General features: G+C 46.9%; 1 protein-coding gene across 1 annotated transcript in view; it reads right to left on the reverse strand.

Annotated features, from left to right (window-relative positions):
* Positions 1 to 445: 445 nt before the first annotated feature.
* Positions 446 to 22,808, reverse strand: part of MTCL1 (microtubule crosslinking factor 1) — a 121,148-nt gene continuing 98,785 nt past the window's right edge. Inside the window, exons 12-17 of the mRNA XM_011973280.1 lie at positions 18,915 to 19,169; positions 13,554 to 13,850; positions 11,265 to 11,296; positions 6,532 to 8,065; positions 3,831 to 3,887; positions 446 to 1,181 (exon numbers count right to left, since the gene is read on the reverse strand). Coding sequence (XP_011828670.1) covers positions 3,849 to 3,887; positions 6,532 to 8,065; positions 11,265 to 11,296; positions 13,554 to 13,850; positions 18,915 to 19,169 — 2,157 coding nt within the window. The 3' untranslated portion in view covers positions 446 to 1,181; positions 3,831 to 3,848. The remainder of the gene's footprint in view (positions 1,182 to 3,830; positions 3,888 to 6,531; positions 8,066 to 11,264; positions 11,297 to 13,553; positions 13,851 to 18,914; positions 19,170 to 22,808) is intronic.

Here is a 22,808-nt window from a genome sequence, read left to right on the forward strand (position 1 = left end):
CGGTCTCATACAGACTCAGAGGCACCAGCACGTGTTTCCATTTGGTATCCTCGTGCCTTTTTGTCGTGTTTTCCCTTAAGAAAACTTCGAGTAAACTCTGTACACTGCCAGTTAATCTTTTCACAATAATTTAAAAATGTTGCTGTTGGATCATCGATGCAAGAAGACCAACAATAAAAGTACAGTACAAGGAAATTCACAACATATTACAGTTGAACAGACTGAGTCACATTTAGGTGATGGCGAGGACACAGTAGCGGTATATACATGCACCCGAAGACGTGCAAGCCAAGTAGGATAATACAAGGATCATACAGTGAAGTTTCTAAGCCCACTGAGGGCTTTGTACCTCTTCAAAAACGTCCTGTATCCCCTCCAGTATACAGAATATCTGTCTTGTCTACTGGTCCTGTATCCCCTCCAGTATACAGAATATCTGTCTTGTCTACTGGCTTCATGGCTTTTTCGCTACAAAAAGTTCACTGAATCAGACAGTCTGAAGCATTAAAAAAGTCTTAAAAAACAGTAACACTGACAAAATAAAATTAACTTAATCCACTCTAATTCAACATGGAAATAAACTGAACCAAAATGTAACAGGGCAAATTTAACAGAGAGGCAGTCAGGTATTGACAGCAAGGGTGTTCAGAATCTCTTAAAATGTACATTTTTTAAAACTTTTATTTTTTAAATCTATTTATACCTTATTTACCTTTTCATTTAATATACTGTGTGTAAAAAAGATGGAGACAAAAATAGTTTTCTGAGCTATGAAAAAAATTAAGTTATTACAGGCACATTTACTGTTTCATTCTAGAAACATCTCAGTTTCACAGGTTGAACATTCAGCAGCTGTGTGTTTTTAAAAAACATTCTTTGACCTTGAGAAAACTAGATCTCTCCTTTTGGGCAGAGTTTTGTTCATGGCGATGGTGTGGTTATGCAAATTACAGTGAATTATACTGTGATAATCCATGCAAGCTTGCATCACGGTGTGGCTGCTCCTCGGGCGGCTCCTCGCCACCATGCTCCTCCAAGGACGTCGGGTCTCCGGGTGACTGAGGCTGTGAGGCAGTGGGGGAATGTGGGGCCCACCGGGACGGAGGGCGACGGTTTGCTGGTCTCTCGGGCCTGGAGAAGCAGGGCTCTAGGGATGGAGCTAGTGCAGAACAAGGTAGTTCCTTCAGAGCCGAGAAAGGGAGACAGGGTTACTCAGACCGGCAGTGTCACCAGCGGATGATTCCCCCAAACACACTTCTCAACAGACTCAAGTGAGATGAAGTACACACCACAGGCAACTCGTGAATATTAACGACGTTCTATGCTCATGCAGAATAACTTAAAATAATAAAGAATTCAACACATGTGACATGATCAGTGACATGAATGGGAAGAGACCAATTATGATTAAACACAGCAATGTTGTGAGATGAGTCAGCTTGCAAAGCTCCTTTAGAATTGGGCTGGGGTATACAGAAGACATGGCAGAGTGACTGTGGCAGCGGTCTCCACAGGCCACTTCAGCAGATTGCCATCTGCTAGATCTCTTCCTTTGGTCCTTTAGAATGATCTATTTAGCGACAGTGGACAAATGAACTGGTCCTATAGGGCCTGGATCTACTGGGAGCCCACAAAGAGACCTCTGATTTCATTCAGCTGTGTTAGCAACGGCAGTCGTCTTAAACGAACTCTGCTACTGTTTATTTGAAATTGACTGGCAGTAGATTAAACAAACTCCCACAACATGGCAAAGATGCTGCAGGCAGAAATTTTAATTTGGGTCTAGTTTTCTTTAATGACTCTTCAATTACAGCAGCATTTTAAAAAAGTAGAATCAGAATGTACTGGTAGTTTTGTTTCAGGCATCCTAATGTTCTGAGAACAGGTGACGCAAGACACATTCAACCATGTGCAAATCACCTAGAATCCTTATTCTCAAGCTACTTTGCTTTTAAAGAATGTTGAGTTCCTTGTCCTTACTCTACATGTTACAAAACCAGGACACCCAAACTTGGAATTTGCTGATACACAGAAATGTAAAAAGCTGTGGCATGAGGAAACTGAGCTGCCCAGCGTGAAGCCCGCTGGCTGGAATGACAAGACACTGGATGCTGAGGTGAACTGAATGGAAGGCACAGGAAGGATGACAGAGAACAAGGACTCTCAAAGAAAGGAAGTGAGCTGGAGGATGTAAAAAGATGTGACAAGCAACTGAAAAGCCCAGGATGAGGACAGCCCAGCCAGTGGTGCAGGGGAGCAGCAGTGGGGGGACAGATGGCTGCATGGAATGGGCAGTGTCACTCGGGAGAAGATGGAACATGGCAGAGACAGCATGGCCCGAGGAAAGCGTGGGAGCCACAGGCTTCCAGAAGAGCAGTGGGGCGAGTGGTTTCCCTGCCTCCCTCTGGGGTCAGCAGACAAGGCACAGTGGCCCTGGAGACTCTGCTTCATGCTCCTTGCTGCTTTTGTGGCTGGCACTTCACACAGCCACAGGGAGAAGGTGCTGTTCCCAAAGCATTATGCTAACAGTACCGTGACAACCAGAAACACCTCTCCAGTTAAAACTCCACCAGCCACCAAGATGCAGACTAACTCAAGGTGCTCCTGTGTCATCTCACCACAGCCCACAGTGCTTGGCTGGGACACACGGTTTGGGAAATCTGTATCTGTTTTGTGTCTGTGCTCCCCTTGTTGTAAGAGTAGTGTGTGTGTTGTGTATTGTATATCTGTTCTGTGTGTGTTGTGTGTCGGTGAAGCTGCTGTCATAGGTTTATGTGACACCACTGTATCCCGTTCCTCCTGGCTGGTTCTGAAGAGCAGGCTTTGTATGAGACCATTCAGTACCCCCTTTGCCAGCCTCTGCTTGTGAAGGAAGAAACGTTGTGAGTCTGCATTCAAGGGAATGAACCTTTTCCTTAGTAACACGCCAGCGTGTACAAGCAAATGATGCTGTGCTTTCCTGAGAAGCCACTGTGGTCGCTGCATGACATCTTGTCCTGGGATGCCGCCCCTGTAGCACGTTTCTGGGAAATGGCCCTCCCCCTGTGTTCCTTGTCATTTTTTTCACGGGGACACGTCTGTTGTATTTGACAACAGATACTTTTGTACTTAACACTTCGAGTTAAGGCCAGTGGATGAGGTGAGTGGATGACTATATCCTTGATCAAACACAAAGTATATCTTTTCTCATGTGCTTTGACTCAGACTCTGAAAGCAATTCTGAGAGACGTTCTCAAGATATCTGGAGTGGGGATGGCTTTGTTCTTTATTCATTCAACAAATATCTATTGAGCATCTACTCTGTCACCTACGGTGCTCACTTGGAAGGACAAGATATATTTGGGTTTATTCCTTGTGGTATGATTGTTGAAAAATGAAAAAAAAGCCTTATCGCATTAGGGTCCCACCTCATTTCAGCACATGCCAGTGCACATATGTAAGCAAAATGTTGGTAACCAGTCCTGGGTGGCTGGGCCCAAAGACCCCCTCAGGCATGACCCCTGTGCCTAGGATGTCCTCTCCTGGCCAGTATCTACTCAATTCTCTGAAAGCAAATTGGCTGCAAATGTACAAAAGTACAGAAATCTCAGCAGAATCTCTATAACCTAAAAACCCTTCTTTGCACTGAGTGGTCAACCCTCTCACAGGGCAGATGAGTCTCTGGCCCTGTCAATCTGTTGCTGGGTTTAGGGGAGCCTCCTGGAACCCGGGGTGAGCGAGGGTGCCGCCACCGGGCAGAACTCCCTCAGGCGATGAGTGTCGGGTGCCAACTGCGAGTTACACAACACGAGCTCTCCAGACAGCGGGGAAACAAGGAAGAAAGCACTTACAGCGTGAGGCAGGCAGGGCTATAGTCCCCAGGGGGCAGTTAGTAAGACAGTTTGGTTCTGGACAGAACAGACAGAGAAAGAAGAGAAAAGCAAGAAGGTTGGAAAGTGTTTTTTAAACAGGAGAACAATAAAGGTTTCAAGTCAGCAAGCCCGGAGGTAGAGGGCCGTCCCTCTCACTCAGGGACAGCCACCAGGAGAGACTTGCGGGCTCTCAGATCTAGCACATTCACTCCAAGGCAGGTGTGGGGAAGCGGCCGGGCGCTGGGCAGACAGGCCTGCCCTCTGCCATCTGCCCAGAGAGATGGAAACTCCAGGGAGGAGCCACAGACCTCCCTCTAGTTTCTATGCCGAGCCACCCTTTAGCATTTAACATTTCCAACAGCATTCTGGCAAACGGAGGTATGGAAATTGCATGACTGTTATCTAAAACAGAGACCTTTATTCGGCTGCGTTTGTTTTGGTCACAACCACCAAGCTACTGCCACTTACTCTAAAAAGTTCCCCTCATATTTTCCACTTAGGGGAGGGAGGAATAGCATTCCATTTTCAGATTGTTCCTTCTCTTCACACTAGAACTCCTCCTCACGGCTTCTCTCTGCACTGCTGAACTAGTGCCATGGTGTCGCGAGAAAAAGAGGCCTGAGTGGTTTCCGGGAGAAGAGTGCAGTGAGAAAGGGAGATTGCCTGTCACCTGCGTCACTCCTGGGTCTGGATGCCTGAGTGAACATTCAGGGAGAGATTCCGCAGCAGGGCACGGGGTGGGCTTGGAATCAGAAGCAGTCCTGGGGATTTGGGAATGCATACCTAGAACTACTGCATAATTTAAGGAGCAATGGAAAGGGGTTGCAGTGGCCCTAATATATTACATCAATTCAGGAATAATCCCACTGGAATCCAGAACAAGCAAAATTCCAACAGAAATGGAAAAAAGAGCCCGTGGCATTGAGATGCTGCCGATGAGTGCTCCGTGCCCGCTCTGAGTCCCTGCAACTGCGCTCCCTTCACGTCATCTCTTTTGGTGGCAAACACACCAAGTGAAGAGAAAATCTAAACGAATACTTTACGGAGGAGAAAAGGGGTTGGGCCACTTTGTACTGATAAAACCATTTTCATGCCATGATGCTGGGATCCCATCGTGAACCTATTTTTGCTTGCAGGATTCACTATTAGTAATTCAAAGCATTTTTTGGTTCCTAAAAAACAATTTCTATTTGGTGTGTAATATAAATAGACAACACAGGCACAGGCGATTAATGCTTTGTGACATAGCCTCACTGTCAACTGAAATTAGAGCCCTCGGGAGCCCTAAGAAGGCAGGGCATTCCCATATAAACAGACCCTTCCGCGGCAGCAGTACTTACCTGAGGACCCCAGAAGGATGGGGTGACAGTAGCCCAAAGGAGACACCATTTGTCACCTGAGAACATTCAACCAGCAGTTTGTCCTCAGAGCATGCAAACAACTTTATCACAAAGACTCAGATCTTGGAACATGTAGGCCATGTAGCATCAATATTTATATTAGGTGTGAACCATGCGGAATTGCTATTTCTCTAAGTCATTGGCAGTTCCACAGGTTTGACCTATTCAGATTTGCAGCCTGCATTCTGAGTTAAACATTCACTGGTGGGCCGGACTGGGAAGCCAGCCATCATTTACCCTCTTGTGGGAAATGTGGGCCGGGTGAAACAGGCAATACACCTTCTTCCTCTCCCTGCCCATGAAGCCGGGGCTGCTCGGGTCCTGGCGAGAAAGCAGCGGGCAGCCCAGGAGCATGCTGCCGTCCTCCTCCTCCTCCGACCCCTACCATCTGCGGGAACAGCCTGGCTGGGAGAGTGCCCATGGGGCCAGGGGTTCCCAGCGTGGAGCCTGTCCATCCAGACTCCAGGCGAGTTGGACTCACTCCCCAGACAGACACGTCCTCTCTGTGCTGCACAAACCACAAAGTGGCATCCCCATAGCCGTCACCCCCAGCACATCATCAGGCTTTCATTTTGCTGTTTGTACAAAAACACTACATGTGGATACGTATCAGAACCCAGTTCACAGTGGACTGATTTGTGAGTAGTATCAAGGGCAATAATGATAATCATATTGTATTAGGGCAGGATTTTGATTTTGTCTATTTGTTTCACTTGGTTTTACTGCTAGGGGGGCTCATGGCCACAAAGAAGGTAAGTGATTTGTGAGCTGCCACATGGCTGTTTTGTAAGGAAGCCAGCCCAGGAATCGAGATCTTATGGCTCCTGATGAGATGTGCTCGTGCCCACGCTGTCCAGACCCTCTGCAGCTCACCTCATGCTGTCCCACATGAAGGTCTGCAGTATGCAGAAAGCCTGACACAACCATCCCATAGTTTGTACACGTGCACAAATTCACAGAAAGAAGGCAAGCTATGACCCCAAATGAAACGCCCTGATAAGCAAGGATCAATCACTTAGACTGGTGACAGAACCCACATCAAATCATGTACTGTATGATTTCCCGAGGACAATAAAAGAACATTTTCTTTAGAAAAGTTCCTCAGGGTTCTTTCTGCCTATTCTATTCTCCCATAAACCCAACACCTCCCCAGCTCCCGACAACCGATCATGGACGATTCCTGAGATCAAATGACAGAGCACAATCCCAAATCCCAACCTGCCCCACAGCTAAAGGGAAGAGCTGGCGGGGGAGGGTGTGGGGCACTCGGCGTTCATTACCTCCATGGGCCCCGGCTCGGCTGTGTCCCCCAGTGAGTGGCTGTCACTGTGGAGACCCGGGGGCCCGCAGGCAGCCTGCCTCCTCTCCTCCTTTAAGGCATGCTCCAGCAGCTTCTTGTTGAGGATCCGGGCCACGTTCTCAGTGAGCGTGTAGCCAGGGGGAGCAGATAAGTCCTGCCTCACTGGCGTGCCCTCTCCCCCTTCCTCCCTGCACATCTCTGAGCCCACCCCAATGGGGCTAGGTGACCTTCCTCGGGAATTGGTGCCTGTTTCCTGGCCTGGGGCCAGCTCCGGTGGGGGTTCTGCTGAGCGAGACCGACTGCCGGCCCGCAGCCCCTTCTGGAAGGGGTCCTGCACCACGGGGCTGTGGTCGATGATGTTGAAGAGGCTGGAGAGGCCATCATTGATGGTGGTGTGCACGGGGCTCTCCCTTGTGGTGGTGGAGCGGGCCCAGGCTGACTCACTGTACCCTTTCTGGGCCATCCCTGGCGACGTCCTGTTATTTGGCTGGTCAGCTTTGGGGAGGGGCTTCCTCTGCAACTTGGGAGAACCATACTTGGGGGAGCAGCATGTGCGTTCAAACTTGGCCTGCACCTTCTCGATGGCAGGGGCCACCTGTCTGCTCCTAAGGCTTCGGGAAGGAGACGACACGGGTGTAGCACCGCCCCCAGCCTTCGGCGTGAGACACTTGTGGGGGCTGCTGGTGACACCGCTGCCACGCAGGGCTTCAGTCTGCAAGCCCACACTGATGGTCTGAACAGTCTGGGTCCCCATCGTCCGGGACCCATTGGTCTGGCAGGCCATGTCCTTGACTTGTGGCTCACCAGGCCCAGAGCAGATGGCATTCCTGACAGAGAAGGCCACCTCCTTCATGTCATCACTCAAGTTCTTGGACATCTCCAGGCTGTGCAGTGGGGAGGCAAACCCCAGGGAGGTACAGAGAGGGCTATCGAGGGGGCGCCGTGCCCCCTCCACGTAGTCCCGGGAGTGCCTGGGGGAGGTGCAAGGCCACCTGCTGAGCATGGGTTCTGGAGGGCCCCCCTTGGTGTCTCCCAGGCTCCCTCTGGCTCTGCTTGTGGGAAAGGGACTCTCGCCACCCGCCACCGTGATGCTGTCGACCCTGCGCACGGCAGGCGGGCTGTGTAACACGCGCACCCCCGACTGCTCGGTGAGGACGTGGCTCCGCAGCGGCTGCTTCTGGCAGTGCTCTGGGCTGGTCATGGTGTCCGTGGTCATGGTGACACTTGTGGTCAGGTACCAGGAGGAGTCGGGGAATGGCTCCGTGCTGTCCTCGTGCCCTGCCCGCCCCACCTCGGTCCTGTCGGCCCAGAGGTCTGGCCCCCCACCATTGTGGCCCCTGGTGGGTGTGTAGTCCCAGCTCTTGTTGAACTCCTCAATGTACTTGAGGTCGTCTGGAGACAGGGGTGGGGTGATGTCCTCCTTGCTGCTGGTGGACGGCAGGCCCTTCTCAGGCAGGAACGGGGAGATGTCCATGAGGCGCTGGAACTCAGACATGGAGGACACGGACACTGCCCTGGGAAAAGCGGAAAAGAGGGTGTCAGCCCCCGCCACACCACAGCACCCATGTCCTGCCCTGCGTGGGAAGTGTCAGGGAAGGCGCCTGCTTCCACCCACACCAGGAGAACGCTTTCAGCTGCTCATGTGCTGCACTCACGGGCTTATCCTGCGGGCAGCTCTTGGACTCTGTGTGGCTCTGGAATTGTTCCTGAAGCCCTGCATTGGTCGGAATTTAATACAACCAACTCTGGCTCACACCTGTAATCCCAACGCTTTGGGAGGCCAAGACAGGACAATCACTTGAGGCCTCAGTGCCTCAGTGAGAATTCTCAGGAGACTTGCTCGGACCACAATTGAAGGGTGAAGACGGTGAGTCACGGCGATGGCCAGGTTTTGGCAAGCTGCCACCTGACAGACACAGATTTGGTGTGGATTCTTCCATGTGTCAGCACTTTCAATTTGCCATGAGTTCGCTCAGTGCCTCTCACCCACCCGGCAGGTGCTGCAGGGGTGCCTGCAATGCTTCCAGGCTAAGACAGAAAGTGGCCGGAGTGCTTGGGCACAACTACCACCAGGGCAAAGAAGTGGTGGTCAGGAACGGGGCTCGGGCTGGCTGTGCCCAGTGTCTCAGGCAACAGAACCTCTTTGGCCTGGAATCCCTCCAGCTGGGGTGGGATGGGGAGGTGAGGTGTCTGGACTCACTGTCCAGATTCTGATAGGACATACTGATATTCCTTTCACCCCACAAAGCACAGGCTTAAACCTAGGGATCTAGACTAGTGCAGGCCCCGTGGAAGGGGTCCCAGATTGAGTGTATGGACCACTCCTCCACAGGACCTATTAATATGATGAGGCCAGAACTGGGGTCTGCTCTGAGCAAGTCCCCATACCGTGTGCACTGGTACACAGAACCAGCAAAGCTCTGGGCACCTCTGCTGACAGCTGGCTTCACCGTGGGGGCAAGGCACCCACCCATGTGGTCAGCCCCATGGGGTAAAACAGCAGGCTAAAAGTGACGTCGTTAGGCATTCCATCTTGTTATCTTTTTGTTGTTGTTAGAAATAATCTACCAACTGTCCAGTGGTGCTGGCTAGATCCAGGGCCGGAAAGGAAGGGCAATGGTAGGGATGGGTTGATTTGTCCCAAGGTCATGAGCTTTCCAGCAAGTATGAATCTCCTTCTTCTCAATTCAAGGAGTTGCTGAATTAATAACGAGTTTCAGAACACTGTTCGCTGGGGACTGTAAGTGCCAAACACATGCCGACACCCTGGTCCTTTCCACGTTTCTGTGGACATAGCTCATCTAACTCCCACTTCTGCCCACAGAGGAACTGTCTCAGAGTTACATCAGTGGCACCTACCTGGGTGGGAACTCAGTGCCTCTGGGGCATGGATGGATATGGTGGAACAGAGATGATAAAAAGACAGAGAGAGCAGAGGCATTAACCTCAGCAGTGGCCAAAGCAAACAAAGCCCATTAACCTCAGCAGTAGCCAAAGCAAACAAAACTGTGATGAGAAAATGCAGGACACGTCTGGAGCACGTGTAGGCGCTTCCGGGTGCATCGAAGAGAGTGGTGCAAACATACCAGGCAGCTGGAAGCCAGAGGAAAAGGGGCCAGTGGGGAGGGCACATCCAGTTTTCACTTTGGACATTTCGAGATATATATATATATATATATTTTTTTTTTGAGACAGAGTCTCACTCTGTCGCCCAGGCTGGAGTGCAGTGGCGCAATCTCAGTTCACTGCAACCTCTGCCTCCCAGGTTCAAGCAATTTTCCTGCCTCAGCCAATATTTCCATTTTATAACAAGCATGTGTTACTTTTGAAAGCATAAAGGCTGATGGCTTGAGTGGTGGAGTACAGTTGCTCCAAAGCCTAACCGGAAACACTGATGTGGCTGCTTCTGTGAATGGGGAAGGTGGGAGGGTGTAATGACTAAACTCTGTTTACTGCTTGTTTTGTGCCATGTGCTGCTTTCATTATGTGTATTAACATACATAAGCTGCAAAAAAAAAAAAAAAAAAAAGATAATCAAAATACCTCCTGTATACAGATGAGGAAACGGAGGCACAAAGCAGTTGAGTAACCTACGCAAGGAGGCAGAAGTGATTTAAACCCAGGCAGTTTGGGCTGGGCGCAGTGGCTCACGCCTGTAATCCCAGCACTCTGGAAGGCTGAGGCGGGTGGATCACTTGAGGTCAGGAATTCGAGACCAGCCAGGTCAACATGGCGAAACTCTGTCTCTATTAAAATATAAACATTAGCCCGTTGTGGTGGGGTTTGCCTGTAATCCCAGCTACTTGGGAGGCTGATACAGAATTGCTTGAACCCAGGGGGCAGAGGTTGCAGTGAGCCAAGATTGTGCCACTGTACTCCAGCCTGGGAGAAAGAGTGAGACTCCATTTCAAAAATAAATAAATAAATCAACCAACCAATCAACCCAGGCAGTTTGGCTCTAGAGCCTGAGCTCTCAAGTACTGTCCTGTACCACCCAAGAAGGACCAGAGAAGACAGTGTGAAGGACTGAAGTGTGCCACAGGCACGGCTAGGTGCTGCGGAGAGCAAATGGGAAAGGGATGGTCATTCACAGACTCAAAGTTCAGAGGAAAATCAAGGAAGAGGCCATCTGGAAATGTTGAATTGCCTGAGAAGAAATTTCATGTAGTAGAAATGGTATGTATTCATTTGGAGAATGAAGAAAAAGTAAAACTGGAGGAAATTAAACTGGGGAGGAAAAAACTGGTGTATAACTAACATCCACACCAACCACTATATATCTCCTTCTAGGACTACTGCCCGAAAATATTTTAATAAATTCTCTTAGTGGAGCTTTTAAATACAGTGTATAAAACATCTCACAGCATACGAGAGAGAGATTTCCCAGACTTTAAAAGAGAAAAGAGAGGTTTCCATGGACCTTTCAATAATCACTAAACACAAGCATTCCTTTGTATACATAACACAACTACAATTGGAAAGTCTACCATAAAACTCATACACCCATGACACAGCATGTCTAGCTTCTTTGTTGTTAATAATCAAAAATACCACGTTTATGAAATGAATAGTAAAGCAGCCACTTCTGAAGAAGTGGCATAATTTTAAGTCATTTTGGAGAGAGTGGTAAAATAGACTGCATTGACAAAACAGAATTTTAAGACCAAGACATTTTTATTCCAGTAATCTATTTTTTTCATCAATCTTACTTACCTTTGAAGATTCCCCTTGTGATTTTCTTCTTCCTATAAAGAAGAAATGACTTCGTCTGAATCGGTTAATTTTGGTTGCCTAGAACTAGGCCTGATTGTACTTAAGTGATTTGTTTGCTCTGCACCCCCAGGAAAACACCATTTAAAATGTACACTGAGGCCCAACTCTGGTTAGGAGTGCTACTGCCCTGAGGCCTTTGAAGTACAATCATCAAAGCGAGGCCACAGCCTGATGAGGGGTTGGAGCTTCTGCAGTCCAGGGAGGAGCCCACACGAGTGAGAACAACTGGCTGTAAACTTTGTCATGGAGGAAGTGGCTCTTCTGTGCTTCCTCAAAGGACCTCACTGACTACATGAATTTCAAAGCCAGCTTTTGCAACAGCCTAAGTGTGAGAGTGAGACTGAGAGAGAGTGTGTGTGAGTGTGTGTGTGCTGTTAGAGAGGAAGATGGAAGGTGACAGAATAACCTTAGGAGACTGGTGTCCCTTGGTCCCAGTCTTGCTGTAGAAGTTGACGTGACATCCTTAGGCTCGGGCACTTGATTTTAAACATTCCCATTTAGAATCAGAGGCAAAGTACAGTGCCTTCCCCTTTAAGAAGAATGATGCTGTGTTTGTAGAGAACAACAGAAACCCAAGGTTGTCTACTGAGAAAACACTCTTGTGCTGACGTGGTTGTGAAGCAGCAAGCCTCTGACTAACTTTAATGGAAGCATATTTTTCAAGACAGTAAATAGCAAGGGGTATTTATCACTTCCCCTTAGTAAGCATGCCCCTTGTCTCTGCCATGCAGGTTCCAGTGGGCTGGAACCCAGCCACAGGCTCCCGACCCCACCCCATGTTACCTCTGCTACGTAACTGGACTGTACTAGATTGCCAATAGATCAGACAGGGTGGGACTGCAGCAATGTCCTGTCAACCTGATACACATTGCTGAGGATAAGGCATTTGACCTTACTGATGTGAGTGAAGTATAATTTCCGCATATTTCAACAACACTATTTGATATGAACTCGTCTAAGTCTTAAGTGTTTAGGAGACCAAATGATACGTGCAGCAACTGTTGAACTGCTTCACAGGTAATGATTCCTAGAATCAACATTTTTTTTTTTTTTGAGACTGAGTCTCGCTCTGTCACCCAGGCTGGAGTGCAGTGGTGCAATCTCAGCTCACTGAAAGCTCCGCCTCCCAGGTTCACATCATTCTCCTGCCTCAGCCTGCCAAGTAGCTGGGACTACAGGCGCCCGCCACTATGCCCGGCTAATTTTTTAGTATTTTTAGTAGAGACGGTATTTCACTGTGTTAGCCAGGATGGTCTCGATCTCATGATCTCGTGATCCGCCTGCCTCAGCCTCCCAAAGTGCTGGGATTACAGGCGTGAACCACCACGCCCAGCCCTGGAGTCAACTTTTAAAACAAGGTTTTAAAAATCTTAAAGCCAGAAAAACATAACTGACGCCGTGCCATGGAAATGTCTACAGCTCAGCTCACTCATTTGGTGTCTGATTTATGTAAGGTTTCTAAGTGTTGGATGTTTTCCCTTTGCGCAGAATTTTTTTGGTTATATTAGTTTTCTAGAATCAGAAGACTGTACTATTATTTCAAGAAAAGTTGAGGCTGGGTGTGGTGGCTCACACCTGTAATCCCAGCACTTGGGGAAGGCAAGGCAGACAGATCACTTGAGCCCAGGAGTTCGAGACCAGCTTGGGCAACACAGGGAGACCCTGTCTCTACTTAAAAAATAAAATAAAAAAAAATTAGCCAGGCATGGTAGCACGTGCCTGTGGTCCCAGCTACTTAGGAGGCTGATGGGGAAGGATCAAATGGACCTGGGAGGTCAAGGCTGCAGTGAGCCGTTATCGGCCACTACATTCCACCCTGGGCAAGACAGTGAGACCTCCAGCTCCAAAAAATCAAAAAAAAAAAAAAAAGGAAAAAAAGAAAAAAGAAAAAGAAAAAGTTGAGCATATACACGTCCCAGAATTACTTACTTCCTCTTGTGTGTTTTATGGGACACACTCATTTGTGAGACCTGCCTTCTGTATAGGACTCTAGTCCAGTATTTCTAAACCTGAAACAAGGGGCAAAGTTAAACTGACAGCAGGGCATGCTAATTGAGGGTCAAGCAAAACCCTGGTGTTGTGAAGATTTCATTTTTACTCAGTTCGGAGGTTGCAGTATGCAAAAGTGCTGGAGCCCGCCAGGAGAGGAATCTGGCAGATGCCTCTTAGGCTTCATGGCGGCTCCCTTATTCCATAGTAGTCAACTAGGATGGAGAAAACCTGGCTGACCTCAGGGAGGCGATTCCTGAACTCCCTCTCGGGCCTGTGGGCTGGTGGCTCCTCTGGCTCGTCATCCAGGGACAAGGCATCCAGGTAGAGATTCTCACTGGCCGAGCACCTGTCCGACTCCTTCAGCTTGGACAGCGGCTGGTCTTCAAACGGGATGGAGTCGGCGTCTGCACAAGGCCACATGGCCACAGGACGGGGCACGCGGTGGCTTCCCTGGTGGGGAAAGGGGCGAACGTTGCCGTCTTTTTGATCACAGAGGAAACTGCCACCTCTCCGGGGACTGTTCTCTTTCTGCAGCTTGAGAATTTTAAAAATGAAAATAATTAGCCTCACTTTTCTGTCTGATGGTCTCCCTAAGACCATTGTTTCTCCACAATTTGGAATTACTCATAGGTCAGTTTGAAAAACATTGTGAGAAGCAAATGTTCTTAACATTCTGATCTTAATTTCAAAAGGTAACACAACATTACAGATGCTTTACAAAACCCACAATTTTATCTGGCCCAGAAAATCTGCATTAACCACACACAAATACGGTGAACTCTTTCTGACACCAATATATGTGTTACTGTACATAACTCTGAGAGTTGTGCTCGTGGGAAATTCTACATTTATTACTATTTTTAAATCTAATGCTGTTAAAGAATATGTTTAAAATGCTCTTTGGAACTTCCTTCAGAACTGAAGACACACTCAGTGGAATACTGTCAGTGATAGCAAACTTCTAAGTGTGAAGCTGACTTTCCTAACTAGTCCCAGGGCATGTGGAACAGGTCCTATCAATAACTCAAGTGAGCAAACTTGAGTTTGTAACCATTTGGTGTTACAAACTCAAATGGCTGTTAACCATTTGGTGTTAAACATAACTTACACTTTGAGATGATAAAAACTTAGCTATAAAGGCAAGTAAAGATCTGGTATGACTGAGTGAAGAAAATTTTAAAAAGCCACTTTACATTATAGTCATACTTCTTGCCTGACTCGGTTGAACTCAAGAAGCGGCAGTGGGCAAGCACAGGGCCACCTGGAGTTAGAAGACCTGAGTCAGGACCACTGATGTGTGGCTTGCTGGTTCGCAGGCAGGTGCAAGTTCCCGACTCTCCTGAGCTCAGCTTCCTTATCTGTAAGATGGGTTGTGCACGTGGGCTCACAGGAGTCAGGCTGGCTAGTGGGGGCCCAGCCCACGTAAAGGCATTATGCCTTTCTGGGCCGTTTTGGGGCACTAGATGGAGATCTTGTGGAGGTGGCTCAGGAAAGGGGCCCATACGAAATCACAAGGAACTGCTGAGGCAGGCAGGCAAATGGCTTGCAGGGCGCACGGCCTCCCTCCCCAGAGGAGTCCTCACCAGCTTCCACTCCATTCTCCTGATCCCTCCTCATTGCTTCTCTTTCTAAAACAGCCACAGAAAGCACAACTGAGACCTGAAGCTATTTCTGCCTATGAGTCTTTAACGGAGCCTTTATTGGATGACAAGCTCACACTACAGGATTGACTGCTCTTCTGAATAAGTAAAGTATCTGAACGATGAAAGTGACATTTGGATTTGACCTGAAGGAGTGGCCAAACAATGATTTAAAGTCCTCAAGCGCTGAGACGGTGCCAGGAAATTCTAAAACCTCCTTGAATGCAGATCAATTCATTTTTTTTAAGCATCACTTACAAACTGCATCTCTGTGTCCTAATCTGAGCATTCATCCACACGTTGGATGCAAACATGCTTTCTGTATAGTCAGGAGAAAGCCATGGAAGACAGGAAAGACAAAAGGACGTTGGCTCATTGTTAGTAATTTCTAAGGCGGCGGAACAGAGATTTATCTTTATCTTTGAGAAAGATGGAGTCTGATGCAGCCAAAGCTTACATGTTAGCATCTGAGGCAGTTCACAGTCAAATGAAGGACCCAGCAAATCCTAAAAACTCTACGTTTTAGCTCTGCCCCTCTGCTCTCTCCTCCTCCTCCCTGATGATGACACAGTTCTTTGCAGTTTTCTTAAAGATGCTAACTGCTTTCTTTAAAAAAAAAAAAAAAAAAAGGAAGGCTTTTTATATGTTCATTTAATGCATGTCGGCACAATTTAGTTTCAACACATGATCATCTCTAAGCTATTTTGGGCAAGAAATTAAAATGCAAGAATCCCATCTGAAGCTGCAAATGTGCGCCGAGGGTGTGGAGTGAAGGGGGAAAAGAATGACTGAAGAGGAGAGCTATGAACAAGCACCTTCTAACTCAGTGAAGTGGGATTTCAAAAATAAACGCAGGCAGCTAGGAGCAACTTGTACTCAAGCTGCTAAGTGTTAGGTTTCCTAAAAACGAACTGGAGTGCTTGTGGTGGAGAAATCTGCTGCTAAGATGCCTCTGGGGTGTTGTAATAGAACGGTCCTCAGAGCGGGAGGGGTTCCTACAGGAGTCATTTCAGCCAGCATCAGCACCTACTTGCAACCTTGGAGTAAAACAACTTTTAATGCCAGTCGAAAATGTTAAAGATTCGTATTTTAATACAGGAAACAATAAAGGTGACCTCAAGAGTGTCACCTTACCCAGACTGGTAGAAAGAAAAAAGGCCACTTTGTAAACAGGTTTTAAAAGAATGGATTTTTTTAAAGAATGGCAGCTGATTTAAGAAAGTTACTGGAAGGAGAATGCATGGATGACACTTTTTAGCTTGGTAAGTACAGCAAATATAACAGCAAATCCTATGGATGACACTTTTTAGCTCCATCAGTACAGCAAATATAACAGCAAGTTTTACATCATCTGCATGTTAACTGGGAACTCAACAATTCTAAGGAGAAATGTAATGTGACTCCATAAAGTCTCCTACCCCCACCCCGCAATCAAACTGGGATTGAGACAAGAGAGGCTGATAAGATAGATAAAATGTGTTATATGACCTTAGCCACATTCCCACAGTCATACATCACATAACATGCCTCATGTGGTGCAGAAATTATGTAGGAATTTAATGACACCGGACAAGTATGAAGCATGTGTTCTGAAAGTGGAAAATGGATTTAGTGTTACTTCTTTCACCATCTGTATTAGGTTATCACAGTCAAGGTTATATTATATGGCTTACCAAGCAGTCAAATGTTGAGAGGATACATTGTGAAGAATGTTCAGTTACATTTCTCATTTACCTACGGCATATGTAGCTAGAAGTTAAATGAACAAGCAACCCAATGACTAATAAACGAACCAAATCTACACACGCCCAGACACACTGGAACCAATATCCTCTTTTCAGGAAGTTGAGATAATGCCTATAATTGCTCTCCCTCATTATCAGGATGGGGCACTGAGATTTAAGAAATCGTCTTTAAAAATGTTTACTATTTTGGGGAAAAGGCCAGATTTATTTTTGAAAGCCACAATTGCATGTCTGAAGCGTCAGTTCATTTGTAACCAATCGTCTTCTAAAAACAGCAATGACATCATTGCACAAAAACTGTGGGATCCATCAGACAGATTTCAGGAACAGATGCATGCCCGAAACTCATGTGTTTCAGATCCACGATGCTCAAAGATGTCCACCTTGAGGACTGGGTTCCGAGGCGGTGAGTGTGGCCGAACTATTCCAATACTGACAACTCGGAATTGGAGGTCAGCTCCTGACGACTACCTTTCCAAAATATAGTCTCAAAATGAGGCTGTGGCTCATCTTTAAGTCACTGACTTTTCAAAAGTTGAGTATCACCACAAGTGTCTAATTTTTCCTTTAGCAGAAATTCTTCATTCCCAAAAGTAAAAATAAAAACCTAAAAGACTTGCTTAATTTATATCCAAGGTGTGACTTCCCAAACAAATGAAGCCTGTGACTAGTCCAACAAGCCACCATGGCTAACAGGCAAAGGGCACCCTAAAGGGGCCATGGCAGGGATCACGATGGCCTCACCGGGGTCAGGAGGACGTAAAAAGTGAGTGGCCCTAGAGCATGGGCCAAGAATGAAGCTCCCTGGCGACAAGTTGCCTGGAGTTACTGTGACACCAGTCAACTAAAGTTGGATATAATAAATTAGTGCCACTTCTAACCCTAAGATTTCCACCTAACCATAGAGCACAGACACACAGGAGATTTAATACAGGAGACTCTTCACAAGTGCTGCATTTCCAAGCCAGAAAGGAAGTGGCCAGCATTCCTCTTGATAGGATTTGGGGAATATCAAAGATTAGTAAGGTGACTCATTTGTGTAAGTGGTGAAACCTGGGAAGAGTTTCAGCTCTTCTATCTGCAGTGTACTTTCCTTCTTTTGTTTTTTGGAGATGGGATCTCGGTCTGTTACCCAGGCTGGAATGCAGTGGTGATCAAAGCTCACCTGCAGGGATTTTATTCTTCTCAGTGGTTTCTAAGCCAAAGGCTCTTAGTCTTTTTTACCATTTAGTTCATTCTGCCTCCCTCCCTATCCAACATATGCATACGCTCACCTTTGTCATTGTACCTGCATAACACAGGCACCATGTCTATGGATAATAGAGCACATTTTTCAAAAGGCTCTATGGGTATTTAAAATAGAGTAATGAGATTATTTTTCCTGAGCTCAATTTCTTAGTGATTAATACATTTCCTTGAGACCGCATAAATTTGTAAGTGTGTGACTGGCTGAAATAAACAAAATGTATACTATGTAAAAATCCAGCCAGGGAAGAATTCCAGATCTTCATCAATTTAATTTGTGTATCCCTCAGGAACTACTGCAACTATGCAAACTGTTCTAAGTCTGATGCAATGCAGAGAACGGTTATATTGGCAGAAAAACGACTACCCCCGTCCTCCCCAAATTCATCTGAGTTTCTGAATTGTTTGTTTAGCTAAGATGATGAGCTACCAGCTACCTCTCTTGACTATGGTCCATCTAATCACAGCTCAGCAATATCCACAGCGGGCACACTCACCAGCAAATAGCCTGACTTCCAACTGAATTCAGCAATTTCTTTTCTAATGACAACAATTCCATTCAAGTCGGAGCAGTCACTGTGACCACATCTTTAGTGGCAATCTTAAAAGTTATAGTTTGTTTTCAACTGAATAAGACCTGAAATAACCTCCTCTTTCCAGTTTAGTCTTTAAATTCCTTTAAAAAGTTATCCCCCCTCCCACAACCCCCACCCACCCTGCGCTGCCACTACCACACGTACACACAGGAGAGTTACCTATGAACTTTGCAATGAAAAGATCTGTGTCATGGAGAGGCATGAGCCTAGGTCTCCAACACAAGCAATTCTAGTATTTCTCTCTCGTCCTTTGGATGCCCATGCATCCTGATGCTGCAAGGACCACAAAGCAGCCTAATGTTTTTGCTTTCTGGGTCCATTGAGTAGTCTACACTCTGTGCCTATGCTCCAGGGCCCGGGGTGCCTCCTTACCTGCTCTATCCTCCACAGGAGTTCCTTCTTCTGCCGCTCCCACTCCTGCCGATCTCTGTCCAGGCGGTCGAGAAGTTCCACCTTCTCCCGGTTCCAGTTCTTCTCGCTGTGATGGATCTGCCAGCGCAGGTCCATGACCAGGCTGTGACTGTCGGCCAGGAGCTTCTGGTGCACCTCTCTCTCCTTCTTCAAGGCCCCCTTGCTCTCAGCGGAGGAGCCTAGTTCTCCCAACTTGTTCTCAGTCTTCTCCTCCAGCTGTCAAGGAGAAAAGACTTAGGAATTCCCTCTCTGACAAGTCTTGCATTCAAGGATGAAGTCTCAGCACATTTACATGTGATCCCTGGAAACATGTTTAAACCGAGATTGACCAATCCCATAGTATAAACAAATTTTATTTTTAAAGTCCTAATTAAGAGCATTTGACACAGACAGTCACGAAGAATGTTAAGCGGTGAGTAAACTGAGCTTCCCATGGCCAGCTTCCCTGCTCCACTTTCCTAGTCTAAGTCACCACTGTCTCTTGCCTGTACTTCTGTGTAACTCCTTGTGGGCAGGTACCACAAGGTACCTGTCCCTATATCCTTAGCTCCTATATGGAACCTAGGGATGGGACAGTTTTCAATAAATATTTGTCAAATACCCAGGAGGTTAAATATCAAAACCAAACAAGATTCTACATCTTATGTATTCAAACTTGTGAAAACCAAAGAGAAGACCTTAAAGACAGGGAAAAATGACACATGCCATAGAGGCAGAAAGACGAGAATTCCAGGAGACTTCTCATCAGAAACTTTGCAAGTCAGAAGATGATGGAGTGGCATCTAAAGTGCTGCAAGAAAAAAGATCTCAACCTAGACTCAATTCTGTACGCAGAAATGGTATCTTTCAAAACAGAAGGAAAACACTTTTCAACAAATGAAAACTGAAAACAAAAACAAAAACAAAAACAAAAACAAAAAAAACATTGCCAACAGACCTGCACTTCAGGAAATGAAAAAGGAAGTTCTTTAGGCAGAAGGAATATACTAACAGACACTTCGATCTCTACAGAAAATAAACACTGGAAATGACATCTATGTAAATATAAAACTCATTATTTCTGTTTTAATTATTTTTAATATTTGATTATCTAAAATTGTTACAATGTGTTGTGTTTGCAGAATATGTAGAGGTAAACTATGACAGCAATAGCACAGAGGATGGGAAGGAACTGGGAATATACTGTTGCAATTTCCTCAGGCACCATGAAAAGTAGCCTAATAGGATTTCAAGGTAGACTGAGTAATTAAATACGTATATTATAAACCCTAGGGCGAACACTAAAACTGCACGGCAAACACTAAAACCGCACAACAGCTTGCTGTTCAGTGCCTTGTTTTTATCCTCACAAGCAATCTCTTATATTTTATTAAGTGCACAATTTTAACAAATTGTATACTTTTCAAAGAAAGGCCTTTCACACAGATTGCCTCACTTGGTCTCTACTGCAATCCTCTACGTATAGGTATCCTTATTTCCAGTTTATTTGTGAAGAAATGGCAGCTCAGTGCTTCAGGGACTTGCCAAAGGGACATGGTAAGTCAGTAACCAATATTCATATGTAGAGTTCAATTAACTTTCTTATAATGAGTTACTTCAAGACCCACTAAAATAATTCATGGCTGATTATCCATGTCTAAGCAGATTGTTTTAACTTTTCTAAGACTATATATATGTATATAAAAATATAAAGATTAATGACTTAAACCAGCCAGTATTATTCCATTTAGAAAGACGTCTGTATCAGTGCTGTAGTTTGGATGTCTGTCCCCCAAACTTCACGTTGAAATTTGATCCCCAATGTCGGCGATGGGGCCTAGTGGGAGGTGTCTAGGTCATGGGAGTGGATAGATTCATGCCCTGCGGCAGGGACTGAGTAACTTCTCCCTCTATTATTTCTTTATGAGCTGGTTGTTTAAAAGAGCCTGGCACCTCCTCCCACCTGCACTTCCTTTCTTGCCCTATGATCTGCACACATCGGCTCCCCTTTGCCTTTTGCTGAGTGGAAGCAGCTGGACCTCTCCAGTAGCAGATGCTGGCACCATGCTTCTTGTGCAGCTTGCAGAACTGTAAGCTAAATAAACCTCGTTGTTAAATAAATTACCCAGCCTCAGGTATTCCTTTACAGCGACAGTAAATGGACTAAGACAGGCTGCTGAGTGTGTGCTCAGTTAAACTGAAAGTTCTTGCCCACCAGGGACTCACTGGGAGAGAGCTAACATCGAATCTCGCCTCTGTAATAAAGGCAAACCCTTCATTAAGTGGGGAGAGCACACTGTTTTGTCCCTGAATCTGAGTGGGACTCCGGCCTTCTTGGAGAGAAAGCAGGGAAAGGCCTGAGGAAGCAGATGACAGCCACGGGCACGGGTCAGTGGTGACACTTCTTGATCAATTATAAAACGCAAATCTGGGGAAAATAAAACTTGTTTTAAGTAGAAAGAATGCAGAAACAAAAGAGGGGAGAAACCTCCAGTGTTAGCTAACCAGAAGACTACCAGAAAAGCACCAAGCACCACAAAATCCCATTTTAAAAGAGCTGCTGGAAGCCCACATAACCCAGAATGAAAGGCCGCTGAGCCCCTCGCAGGTACGTCTGTTCACCTGCAGATGCTTCCAGCCACCAACATGTCCTCTCTTTAGAATCTCCTCATGCAGCGTACCCCTTCCTGGGCCCCACATCGCGTCTGCTCACCTGCTTTGTGAAGACAGTGAAGGCACATTCCTTCTGCCCACAAACTCCTCTGTCCACACCTCTCAGGTCTCTCATGGTCAGGGTCACGCCCTCCCCTCAATGCTTAGAGCCCAATCCCCCCGCCTACTGAGGGACCTCGTGTCATCAGTGTCCCTACACTGTCAGGTCTCACTGGACAGGCCTCCCCGTGACCCCGCGGCTCCTGTTACTGCACTGTCTGTGCTCCCTCTTTCCCCTTCCCCGCCCAACTCAACTTCTGTCCCTCTGCACAGTGCACAGTGCTTCAGCCCCACACCCCGACGGCAACTGCTCGTCAAGTTTTCCAGTGACCTCCTCACTGCCAAGTTCAACAAAGCTTTTTATCCCTCATCTGTCCCGTCCTCTTCAAAGCATCTGACATTGCTGAACTCCACTTGGAACGCCATGGTGTCTCTCCTTTTGGCTTCTGGGACGGCATTTGCTCTGGATGTTCGTACATTTCTCTGGCTGCTCCTTTCCAGTCTCTTCTCCCTCTACTCATTTCTTGAAAATGAATATTTTGGTTCCTTCTATGAGTTCCTCTCACTCTGTGCAGTCCTGGAGAGTCCTCCATGGCCCTGCCTCCCACCTCCTCATTCACGCCCAGGTATATACATCTTCAGCCCAGCCCCCAGTGCCTGTGATGACACATACCTCAACTCAAATCCAACCTGTTCCCTTTCCATCCCAACTGGTTCTCTCTGCGTTCCTGTCTTGGTGATGGCGCCATCGCCCAGGCACCCACACTAGAAACCTGAGAGCCGTGCGAGGTGCTTGTTGCTCCACGGTGTCTCGTGAACCGGCCACCAGGCCCGGCCATTCTCTACTTGCTCTATTTTTTTCAGGTGTTTTCCCTCCACTCCTTCTCCACTGCTGCTGCTTTACTTCAGAGTCACCCCTCTCACCTCCAATCTCTGCAACCCAGGGCTCCTCAGTACTTTTACTGTGGACCCAGGTGGCAGCCTGGTGAAACCAAAAGTCTCCTCCCCACTGTGAATTCTGGGATATCCGCAACAATTGTAAAGGGAAATGGAGAGATGTGTGATTACTTCTTATTCTTTCACTCCATATTTCCTTTCCAAAAGATCCGTGATTTCTGTTGGGCTTGTTGCCTACATTTATAACTGGAGGACACGCTCAATTTT

This window comes from Mandrillus leucophaeus, unplaced genomic scaffold (genome assembly GCF_000951045.1).
Source record: "Mandrillus leucophaeus isolate KB7577 unplaced genomic scaffold, Mleu.le_1.0 Scaffold1367, whole genome shotgun sequence".
Lineage (NCBI taxonomy): Eukaryota > Metazoa > Chordata > Mammalia > Primates > Cercopithecidae > Mandrillus > Mandrillus leucophaeus.